The following is a 12000-nucleotide window of genomic DNA, read 5'->3' on the forward strand; positions in this document are numbered from 1 at the left end:
CCCGCCCCCGCGGGACGGAAGCGCCGGGTGAGCCCGTGACCGGGCCGGGCTGACGTCGGGCTCCCGGCAGCGTGCGGGCTTCGGCCTCGGGGCTCCCCGGGGGGGGATGCGAGCAGGAGGGCCGCTGTTTTGGGAAGCGGAGCCGCGGCCGCACTGCGCGCCGCAGGGCAGCTGCCCTCCCTGCCCCGGGGATGGCGTTTTCGCCCTGAGCGGCCTGCCCAGGCCCAGGCCCGGCACCGGGGCTGCTCGGGAGAGAGAGCAGCTGTATCCGGGCGTTCTGGTGTAAAACCCCGTTACCGTCAGGGCTTGTCAGCAGCTTCCACTCAGCAACTGAAAATCCTGGCGGTCTTTTTGTTGTTGAGACGGGAATGACCATTTATCAAGCCATCCGGCATTCGTTTTCTTTGCACCTTATGACCCGGATAGTCCCTACTTGAAGAGGGTCAGCTGGGACTTGGAGGTTGTCTGGTGGAGCCAGGAATTGGTGTATATAGGAAATAACGGTAAAGAGTCTGAGATTCCTGGCAGTTCTTGCTATACTGCTGTCAGTCCCTCACTGTTAAATTGTTTCTTATCACGAGCACTGGAGAAGAGGAAGAATAACATGATAAAACCAACGTGTTCAAACAGTTAATGAGAAACACTTCACTAAGCTTCACACCGCTTTGCAGTTAGACACACTTTGTTGCTCCATCCCTTAAATGCTATTTCATTATTTTTTAGGGTGCTATAAAAGGAAAGTTGCAGGAGCTGGGGGCTTATGTTGGTAAGTTTTGTCATGTGTTTAGCAATCTTCTTTAGCTTCATTGTTGTTAGATAGGAAACAATCAGCTAGGTAATAGAACAGCATACTTATGTTACTGCATACAGAGGTGTTAAATATGAGATGAATTATCTGAAATGCTGAACTAGTATGAAAGTAAAATACTTCACAAAATACGTGTAGTCTAAGCGTAAGAGGAAGCAATACCTGAGCATTGATGTATGAAGAGCTAAAAGGAAGTATCTGAGGTGGCTAACAGCAGTATCTCCTTTCAAGGAGAAATGGTGAGGTCTGGTAGAAAAATGAACAGTGATGTGTCTGTGAGTGCTTAAGAAAGTTTCTTTGAAGCACAAGGAGAAACATAAAGCAGGATCCTTACAAATATAGAAGCAGTTACTTCTGACCACTGAGATGGAGTCAGTCTTTCTTGGACATCTTTTCAATAGCCTTTTGAGTTCAGGGTGAAACATTTGTCAAAATTAGGAGAAAGGATATTAATGTAAGACAGAGGTAGGCTGAATTAGGAGGTGGAAAGGCCATATGAGAAATGTTATATTGGAGAAATCTGCAAAATGCAAAATCTTGACTGTTAAGGGAAAAAACTATGAGTGATGTTAGGCTAATGTTGATGAAACATAAGTAACCGAGCCAGCTGCTGACACTATCCCACTTTTGGATAGGGAAGAGGGATATGAGCAGCGCCAGTTCTGTGTTTGGTTGGGGTTTTTTTCTGAAATTCAGGATTAAAAGGATATTGCACTTAATTTTTTACAGCAATGAAAGCTGGTACCACAGTGTTCTATTGGAAGCAGGATATCTCAGTCCTGCACCTGCCTTGTTGTCTCTGATACTTCTTGGGCTTCAGGTGAAGGAGTGGAATTGAGAGCATAGCTCAGAGATCATGTGAGTTGCAGGATCAAGTTCAAAGTTTGTAGTTTGGTCTTGAATTCATAGTATGTCCTGTTTAAAAGGGGCCATTGTGTTTATGGAATCAAAATGTATTGACTCCCTAGAATGGAGCTACCTATGAGCTGAAGTTCTGAAGTCAGCAGTTGCCGAGGAGCTGTGTTTAGAGTTTTTTCCTTGTAAGGTTGTCTCTTCCCCTTCTCAAAATTGGTGATGGTAGATCTACCAGTGGCTGCTAGAATGCTAGTAATCTTTGATTCCAGCTATGACCGATTATTCTTCCTATGTTTGTCTTTCCTGTTTCCTGTATTCGGAAGGCAGTTCCCGAGATCAGCATATAATGTCTGCCCTTTCTTCTCAGTCAGCTTCTGAACTTAAATAACTTTGTATTGTTTATTGCAAAGTCTGACTTCCCTTGTCCTCTTTTTTGTTATTAAACCACTGTTACCAAATTTATGTGATTTTTCAGGTTTCTCTTCTTGACTAGAGTATTTTTGACAAGTTCCCAAGGAATGTTTTTCAAAGACTCTATTTCTTCTTTTAGGTAATTGGTAAAAATCAGTTCTCTTTCACTCTAGCCTCTGTGAGCAAGAATTTGTTTCTTTCTGTAGCTGCTAGTGCTTTTATTTTAAAAAGTCTTGTAATAGAATACATATTGAAGTTTATTTGTGGTGTAGAACTTAAAAAAAAATGTCTGAAGCAAAATAGTTAAATATTAATAAATGATCAAAATTTTCAAAATGCTGTCATTTTGCATAAAATTGAAGTTGGCATCAGCCAGCACAGTCACTGAGAGAAGCAGTTTGTTTTTTTCTTTCTTTCTTTCCTTCCTCTATTGTACAGTTACGAGTAATTGTGCTTACTCATGTTTTGATCTGTATCTATCATATGTTGAACCACCTGAGGAGCTGATCAGTTTAAAAGTACCTTGAGCAAAAAATAAAAGTAATTCTAATTTCCTAGATCTGGGTATCCATACATCTAGTGCAACCTTTAGTTTACATAAAAAAGAACACAACCCAAAAGAAAGTTTGGGTCTAAGCTAGGGGTGTGTTACATGGATTGCAGGTGCAATATAAGAATGTTGTGTTAGTCTAGAATGCAGATGAATTATTTACAGGGTACTTAGAAAAAGGCAGTTCCTGTGATGTACATTTTGATTTCTGTTTAAATATTTCATTTTTTATGTCTTTTTCATGTTACGTACAGAATTAACTTGATGAAATAAGTACTGCAGGTTTAGGGCCTTGGTTCAAATTCACAATTTGAAGTGGATTTCCCACCTGTCTTTACCTGTTGTTTTGTTCATGTCATTCAGTGGCATTGCAGACCATGACGTGCTTGATTATATTACATTGAAGTATGCGCTCAAGAAGCACACCTAATGTCCTGGAACAACAAATCACCATGCAGTCCTCCAGAGTAGATGAGAGCTAGGCCAAAATAATAAGTCAAATACCAAACTGTATTACCATACTGAATTAAAGTCAGATTCCAAGAACCTTTCTATTCACTCTGATAAGTAGACATACCCGGTGTAAACAGTCCAGCAGGGGAATGGATTTCTCACTGTGTATGAAACTGCATACATTAGGGAGTTACAGAATCAGACTCTTGGCATTGTTGCTATTTTACTTCTGTTGTGTTGCAGCTTTTTTAAAGCCCTGATATTCTTGGTTTTTATAGATCGAAAATATGGAAGTTAATACAGTTTTTGATTTATTGAGTGCACAAAACAGAAAGGGTTATTTATCTGTTTGGTCTTTGTAACTAAAAGACATTTTACAAGGATAAGGTGCTATAGTTGGCAATATTTGAAGTGATGAAAATGGTAGATGATTGTCAGTGTCCAAGTAAAAGGCTATAGACAGCAAAATGGCTTTTATGTTGTATCTTTTGTGTGTATTTGCTCACTTTTAAAGTACTGTTATTTTCTGCCTCAACTCTTGTGAAGTTGATGATCTTTTTTATTCCACACTTGTAGCTGAACCTTGAACCTCAGAGGAAATGAAAGTTGTGTTAATTTGTTTACCTTACACCCTGCCCGAAGAGTAGTAAACAAACAATCTGGTGACATGTTTAAGGATGTTTGCTATATCTTTAATGTTTTATTATACTTTAAACCAACATATTTCTCTTTCTTTTAGATGAAGAGCTCCCTGATTATATCATGGTTATGGTGGCCAATAAGAAGAGTCAGGAGCAGATGACAGAAGACCTTTCCCTTTTCCTTGGAAACAATACTGTCAGGTTTACTGTCTGGTACGTTTGTTAGCTACTTTTCACTCTTCTTACCAGTAATCAGGACTTTCTATAAGTGAAACCTGAGAATTTTACTTATCTTCCCATTGTAGAATCACATTAATAAAAACCTTTACTTTATGACTCTAATAAGTGAATTATTTTTAGTCTGTCAACTGTTAGGCTGTTTTAGTGATAATTAAGTGGCAAAGGACTGGAGGGCTTATATTCTCTTTTTGCTTATAAGTGCAGTAAGATTTTTTAATGAAGCGTGAAATGCTTAGGTAAGTGCTGGCTGTGTCTTAACTTAAAAACATTATTTCTGCAAAACCCACTGTGAGCATGAGAGTGTTATTGACTGTAGTTAGATCTAAAATAGTTCGTCAAAGACCAGCTTCTTTGCTTTTAGGCTAATGGTGCTTCAAATGGCTGTTGTGCATGGGGATTATGGACAGAGAAGCAGTACATCTTATTCTGCATTCTGTCTTTGACAAGTCTTACCACCAAGTTCTTAGGTAGTCCCACGTCTCAGGCTGTTTGTTAGCGCCACCCAGCTCTACAGAGCAAAAGTAGAACCCCAGAATTACTGTGAGCAGGACAAATTAGCAACAGGAAAACTCTTTTCAAAGCTCCTGACAATGTGGATTAATTTATGCTATGCTTCATGACACCCTTAGCCATTATAATATTTCTCATGCATTTTCTAATACCGAATTTGGCTTACAGTGTACTCCTTTCATTCACTCCATGTTTCAGACTATCCAAATAGATACTTCACTCCTGAGATTTTTCTTGCTTTCAGAGTTGTGTATTTTTTCAATTTAATCTTATTTCTGAGTCTCTAACCTAACATAGTTTTAAGGAATATTATTTTGTTTTATATAGATTCCAGAATACTATTTTTTTTCTGCTTTTTGAGTTTGTTTCCTGGGAAATTTTCATACTGACTGGTTACATTGCTTTCAGTATTTCGTCTACATGATTAGTCAAGTTCCTCTTTATTTGGTTAGGCACTTTTATGCCATTAAATAGCAGATAGGGACATTTTGTAATTTTGCTATGTTATGAAACCATAGATATTGACAAAAAATGAAAATTAGTTCCAGCTATTACAGTTTACTGTATTAATTATTTAAATCAATGCATTTCCATGGGACATTGTTACTTGTATGGATGTAATTTGAGTTTGCTTTCAAATTTTTCAGTTTTTTCCTGGCATTTGTCAAAAATATAAGAAGTCCAGTTAGCCATGCATCCTTTTTTTAATAGTACACAGACCTGCCTAGGCAATGTTGTGTTTCACTGTATCAGTAAGTCAAGCAATTATCTTCCCATTATCTTTCCCATTATCTTTATCTTTAATCAGTAAGATTAGCAAGGTTCACAAGTTGATGAGGGTAACTCCAAAACTAGGATTTTGACTGAATACTGATATACAGTAAGAAATAACACAATAATATATAGCATATAACACTTCTATGACATTGTAAATGAAGCTAAAACTTTTCTGAAAAAAAAAGAGGATATAGAGAAAGCAAATTTCATCATGGGAAGAGAAATCAAAATTTTTTTTAAAATCTATTTAGAGCTGGCTATCAACTACACGTAGATATTCTGCCTCCTGCTGGTTTTGCCACCTGCTGAAATTCCAAATGAAATGAATCTTTTATTCTCAATTCAATTGTAGAAAGTCAATTTCAGAGTGCTTTACCAGGTAATCAGGTAGGAGTTGGTTAAAAGAATGATAGAAAAGAAGACAAGATGAAACTGGTGTAATAAGCTGTAAGAGAACTGGTGCAAAAAACTAATAACATTGTTGTTTGATAAGCTTTTTCTTCTTTTAAAGGCGACCTGGAATGTTTATATTCTTAAGCATTGGGTCTCTGGCTAAATGCAATACTCAACAAGATCTCCTTTCCTTAGTTTCTCTCTGTAGCTGGTAATTCAGGATCATATAGCAAAAGTTTTACAGCAGTTGTATGGCAGGCTTTGTAATCCTGCTGGTTGGCCAAAGTTTCTTCCTCTGAACCAGGTGTCAGGTCACAGTTACCCAGAGGTCAGTCTGAAAACTGATAGGCATCAGCAGAGCTTGGCTGACAGCACTTTTAAGAGTGTTCTAGTGAAAACTCACAAGGAGGTTTGAGAAGTCTTACTTATACTCATATGCAGTTTTATCAGTTTTCAGTGTTTTTGTTCCCTAACTCCTTTCTAATACTCAGTCAAAATTATGGAGATGCCTGTGAACAGGTTTGAATTCCAAGTAGGACATGCATTTAAGTCTTGGGTTTTTTTCCCCTCCTTTCTTTTCACTGTATTGTGTATTTCTTAAAAAAAACAGCATTATTTTAATAGACTTTTGGTTTTCTTTATTGCTTCGGCTCGGTGCCTTTTTCACAGGCAAATGGCAAATTTGGTATCTCACAGAAAAGTTGTTGTTCACCAACATGTCTCAGAGAATATTGTTGGTATATACAAAGCTTGCTGGAAGAATCCCAAGTGTGTTAAGTGCTATGAATTGTATATGGTTTAGGTTTGTATTAACAATTATGTGTAATGTTGCTGTGTAATTTAAGTTTTGTATATGAAGTAAAATCTTCAGCTATGCTTGAGGCTTCTAACAGGTTTTTTGAATCATTCCTTTTGAAGACACTTCACACACACCGTTGATCGTAGTGAAACAGTACAAAATACTGGCTTTAAGTATGTAAACCAATTAAATGCTAAAAGTAGCTGATGTGATGAATACCCTGTCTGTGTGTATGAAGACTCACTGGAAACAAGATACTTCAAATCTCCCTTTTTAGGTTAAGCATTTTAAGCATACGTCAGTTGATGGAAGGTGAAGTCTCAGACAAACTAGATTCTTGTTATAGGGGGGAAAGGCAGTTGGTTTCTGAAATAATATTATTCTGAATGTAAGTTAATTTTTTAAAATTTCTCCTTCTTCTCTTTTGCTTCCTTTCTGTTCCCCCATCTATTTCAGGCTTCATGGGGTATTGGATAAGCTGCGATCTGTGACTACTGGTAAGTAACAAAATTAATTATGAGTGAAAGTGGGTTTATCTTTTCTCTGTAGTGTTGCCTGTCTTATGAGTTTCAAAAGAAGAGCTTAGCTGACATGTTTTGTTAATTCTGACTGTTTTGTTAATTTTCAATGTATATGTTTTTTTGGGTCCTGACTCTTTAGAAAGTTTCTTCATATTTTGAGATAACAGAATTTATTTCCGAGTCCAGAATTCATTTCTGGGTGTTTCTTGCTTATGTTTTCAGCTGAAACAACTTCTTGTTTTCAGATCTCTGCAATGTCTTGTTTGCAGTTTCTTAGCTATGTTTGCCACAAAATCTGTATTGCTGTGCTTTGACGTAAAAATGAAAGGTACCTGTCTCCACAGAACCAACTAGCGTAAAATCTTCAGAATCTAATATCTTTGAGACCAACCCTCCTCCCAGCAAAAGCAGTTCATGTGTGAGTGATGAGAGGAGACAGGAGGATATAGTGCCACCTCTTGCGGTTTCCAGCACTCGGACTGAAAGAAATGACTCAAGAGTTTCAACTAGCTCACAGGAACAAAGGAACACCGCTTCACGGTAAAGCTTCTGGTTACTAACACAGAGTAAGACATTAGTGGTTGTGTGACTGTAGTAGGGATCCTGAAGAGCACAAATACTTGGAAAGGTCAAAGCAGATTTGAAGAGTAAAGCATTGCTACAATTTGTTGCATTAAAAATGTTAAATCAGGAATTAAATTCCATTTCTTCAAGCAACAAATGGGCTTAGTCTAATGAACCAGACTAAAAATAGTCATCAGTGTGTTAGGTTTGTGTAAACAGTAATAACTTAATGATTCTTCCCTGCTGGCTTTGTTTAAAAGGCAGTTTGCATTTTCTAGAACTTTATTTGCAGGTGAGTTAATAGTTGGCAATGTCTTATTTTAACAGGCAGTCTTGTGAAGACGGTTCTGTATCCCGCTTAACATCTACAGTCAAGCCTTTGAGGGAATTGTCACCTTCAGAAGCTGTAATTGACATTAAACCTGAACCAGATGACCTAATTGATGAAGACCTAAACTTCGTGCAGGAGAATCCTTTGTCAAGGAAGAAACCAATTGTAACTGTAACTTACGGTTCTTCTCGTCCTTCTGCTGAAATCTACCGACCGCCAGCTAGCAGGAGTGCAGATGGCCACACACATGTGCCCAGATTGTCACAGCAGGGCAACTCACAGGGGAGCCGGCAGTTAGACATGCAAAACTGCAGGTCTTTGGAAACAGGCCAGCCATGCAATCCAGAAGCACTTGGCAGCTTAGGAGAGAGTTACAGACCCACCTCCAAACTTAGTGCTGAGAAAGTAGGCAGTGAGGTTAGTACAGTCTTAACTATTGCAGTATTTTACACTTGCTAGGAACCTAAATTGCTGTGCACACTTATTGTAAAATCTTGACATCAGAGAAACTAAATTACTTCTGTCACTGGTAACAGTAGGTTTGGGATTTCATTCCTTGAATCCACTGATAAAAAATGAGACTGAGTAGTTTAACATCATCACCTGAGAGGTTGTTGCATCTCAAGAGTTAATTAGCTTGCACATCTTCATGCCATGTTGAGTTGGAGTAATGGATTAGAACTTCATTATGATTGACATGATGAATCAGAAATATTAATTCTGATCTCTGGAGTGCTGGAACATAATATTCTATATTATATTCCATAAGTGCAATATAAATCTCCAGCTTGACACAGTTCTGTAAATATATATATTTTTTGGATGCTGTTTATTCATACATATGCTAGAAATATGTTAGTCTCTGAAGTTCAGTTAAGTTGCTTATTAGGAATATTATTACCACGCTGTTTAGAATCATGGCATTTAAAAACTCTTCAGGATGGGTGTTGTCCAAGGACAAACAGAAAGGTGATTGCTGCCCTACATATTTTGGAGGCCAGACGAAGCCAGTCAAGCTGATAGTTTTAAGACTGTCCATATGAATCAGTTAAGAGCCCTTTGGGAGAGGAATGGAGACCATTAAAGCTGCTAAGGTTGTAATGAAGCAGGAATTTTACATGCCTTGTATTCCAAGTGCATCTATCCTATTGCTTATATAGTTCTCTGTCTTTGCTACTACTTAGTTCTTTATAAAGGACAATAAATTTTATTTTGGAATCTAGAATACTTTTCAAAGATAAGTGCTGATATCTGGTTTTTAAGATAGGGACGTGAGAATGAGAATATAATGAGGATACAGTGATTTGTTTAAGGCTGTACCTAAGCTGTTGATGAATGTCAGTCATACCTCTCCTTTGAAGTGTTAGAAAGCTAACTAACTGTACTTGTGATAATTTTATTCTGTAACTATTTAATGAATAATGTCCACAGGACTGCTATTTGAGGAGTGTTTCTTAGAATTCTGGACCTCTGCTGTATTCTGCCTTTTCTTAGGCAAGTTCTTGTGCTTTGGGAAGTTTTACTTTTAAAAAACATTATTTCTGTATTTTTTTGTTCAGTATGAATCCTCTGTATCGATGTAGTGCAGATCCATCTTCTCCAAGGATATAGGATCATTTAAAGGGTAGTGTGTACAAACCTGGCATCCAGATGCCTTGTTGTGCTCCTGTGTAAGTCAGTGCTGAGTGATGGTTCCTACAGGAATTACTGTTCTGTACTTTCTCCTGTGCTTTCACACAGCCTAGCATTTACATTTGTCATAACACATGCACTGTAGTGGTGGTGGGTGGCTGTCTCAGAACAGGAACATTGCACTGCCTAAACTGGACCATCCTGGCTCGCCTTAGCTATTAGCATCCTTTGGAATATATAACCTAGGTAGAAATGAATCCTTACACTAACCTGAAATTAGACTTGATAAAGTGGAAAAAGTAATTCATAGTGATTTCACTTTTCTTCATCAGATTTTCAACAGTGCGTCTTGAAGGGTAGTATGAATTTCTTTGGAAAATCCTGCTTTTTCTGTTGGATAAATTGTCTGTACTTCAGACTTTCTTCTAAATGTTTTTACAGTTACATTTTCAATGAGACATTTCAATGTAAATATGTCTGATGTTCATATTCTCTAGTGTTGTCACTAGTTTCTGCAGACAGTACCATAGTCTTAGGCTCATGCAACATGAATGGAAGTTCTCCATCTTCTGGATATAGGTAGAATTGCAGTATTTGCTGGCTTATTAATACATTTTTATGCTAATTGAATTGTTTTGGCTGCTCTGTTGGCTGTAGGAAGAAGGCTCCAGGAAGAGACGATTGCCTATTGTAAGCTCAGTAGTAAAAGTTAAAAAGTTCTGTAATGATGGGGAAGATGAGGAGGAGGAGGAAGACTATGGATTGCGAACAGGAAGCATCTCCAGCAGTGTGTCTGTACCTGCAAAGCCAGAAAGAAGGTACTTAAGATCTGAGTGGTTTTCAGAATTAATTTAATGAACAAAATCTTTGAAAGTGGAAGCTGGGGAAAACTGTAGTTTTATGGGTGAAATGTCTGTTTATAACACCTTTTTTCCTCTGATTTTGTAACCTGTTTCTATTACTGTGTATAAACTGCAACGGAATGTGAAATTCTACACTATTTGGGAAAAGTTTACTGGTAAAAGAACATTAATGTTGGCATGTTTCAGACCAGATATGTAATGTGGTAAAATAATATTCCAGGAGTTTTAATTACTTTGTTTTTATTTCAGGATTAGTTTTCAAACCAAATATCACTTAAGGTGATTTTAACTTTTCAAAAGACCTGAGAAGTTTTGCCTTTTTTTCTGCTACCTAATTCTGTTTGTGTGTCAGTCAAAGTACATCAGTGGTTTGTATCTGTTTTTCAACAATAAGAGGTAGAACATTTAAACTACAATTGCTAGTGCCAGCACAAATGCAGCAAAAGGCATGTGAGGGGCAGAGGTGGGAAGAAATGAATGGCAGAGTTTGTGCCTTTCAGATGCATCATTATTTTACAGTACTTTATGCTGAGAGGTGAATTCATGCCTCTGGACTTCCATTTTTGAGAGCATTTTGTGGATCCTTGTTCACTTGGAGAATAGATTAACAAGCTGAAAACAAATATAGATAGAGTGATTTTAGATGATGATTTTTTTCATCAGTATTATGCATAACTGTGGTAACCTGTTGAAATATCTGTGGTTAACATGGGTACCCTTGCTGTTGCAATTAATGTGTAATTAATTGGTTTTTGTCTCCCTTAGACCTTCATTGCCACCTTCAAAGCAGGCCAATAAGAATTTAATACTGAAAGCAATCTCTGAAGCACAGGAATCAGTTACAAAAACAACCAATTATTCCACTGGTAATTAGCTTTATTTTTGGTTGTGCTAAGCTATATTTTCTCTGTTTTATAAATCCAAGGTAAAGATAGCACTTAGAGCTCAAACAGTGTTAAATAACTCATGTCGGTCATACAGATAAGGGACTTTTCATGTCCTGTGAACATTACATTAATCTTCAGTGATGAATTATGAAAGCACAAACAAGAGAAAAGAGTTGTATAAAATGTATCAGTCAAGATAGTAAGTCTTCAAAGTGCACAGAGACAAAACGGACATGCCAGAAGTTTTCTGACGTTAAAAATTGCCAAGGATAAAGTGTTGAGGATTAGGCAGGTTGGTTGATCTGATTGGTAGCTCTTTTTTCCCTTTCTGCACTCTTTTCCTTCTGAGAGATGAGGAGAAAAAAGCCAAACAGGAAACAGTGAAAATGTACTGGATATAGGTAATAGAAGTGCAAAATGACAAATAACTTAGTGATTGATAACTCAGCACAGGCTGTCTCTAAACACTGAGGCTGCAATTTTAGTTCAGTGGGTTTAGGTATCGAGGTGCAGTTAGTACAGCAACTGTGTAGCTGCTTCTCTCTAGGCATTCAGTTCTCCTAGCTAGGAGAGACTTCTGCTGAAGAAGGGCAAATCCAGCTGTTACCTCATGTGCTTTCATTTCATTGGATGCTAATCATTCCAGTGTTGTTAGCAGGAAGCATTGCACATTGCCAGGAAAGAGATCATTCAGTAAACTACCTAGACCATGACTTTTATGCCACCTGGTGCAAGACTGAAAGCTATCCAAAATCTCATTCCTGC

The 12000-nt window shown here is 37.7% G+C and overlaps 1 protein-coding gene across 1 annotated transcript in view; it reads left to right on the forward strand.

Annotated features, from left to right (window-relative positions):
• The first annotated feature begins 729 nt into the window (after nucleotides 1-729).
• ZC3H14 (zinc finger CCCH-type containing 14) overlaps nucleotides 730-12000 on the forward strand; it is a 22619-nt gene continuing 11348 nt past the window's right edge. The window contains exons 1-7 of the mRNA XM_010003704.1: nucleotides 730-766; nucleotides 3817-3931; nucleotides 6894-6934; nucleotides 7303-7498; nucleotides 7850-8270; nucleotides 10143-10303; nucleotides 11114-11214. Of these exons, the coding sequence (XP_010002006.1) occupies nucleotides 3840-3931; nucleotides 6894-6934; nucleotides 7303-7498; nucleotides 7850-8270; nucleotides 10143-10303; nucleotides 11114-11214 (1012 nt within the window). The 5' untranslated portion in view covers nucleotides 730-766; nucleotides 3817-3839. The remainder of the gene's footprint in view (nucleotides 767-3816; nucleotides 3932-6893; nucleotides 6935-7302; nucleotides 7499-7849; nucleotides 8271-10142; nucleotides 10304-11113; nucleotides 11215-12000) is intronic.

Source organism: Chaetura pelagica, unplaced genomic scaffold, assembly GCF_000747805.2.
Source record: "Chaetura pelagica isolate M959 unplaced genomic scaffold, ChaPel_1.0 scaffold48, whole genome shotgun sequence".
In the NCBI taxonomy this organism is placed as follows: Eukaryota; Metazoa; Chordata; class Aves; order Apodiformes; family Apodidae; genus Chaetura; species Chaetura pelagica.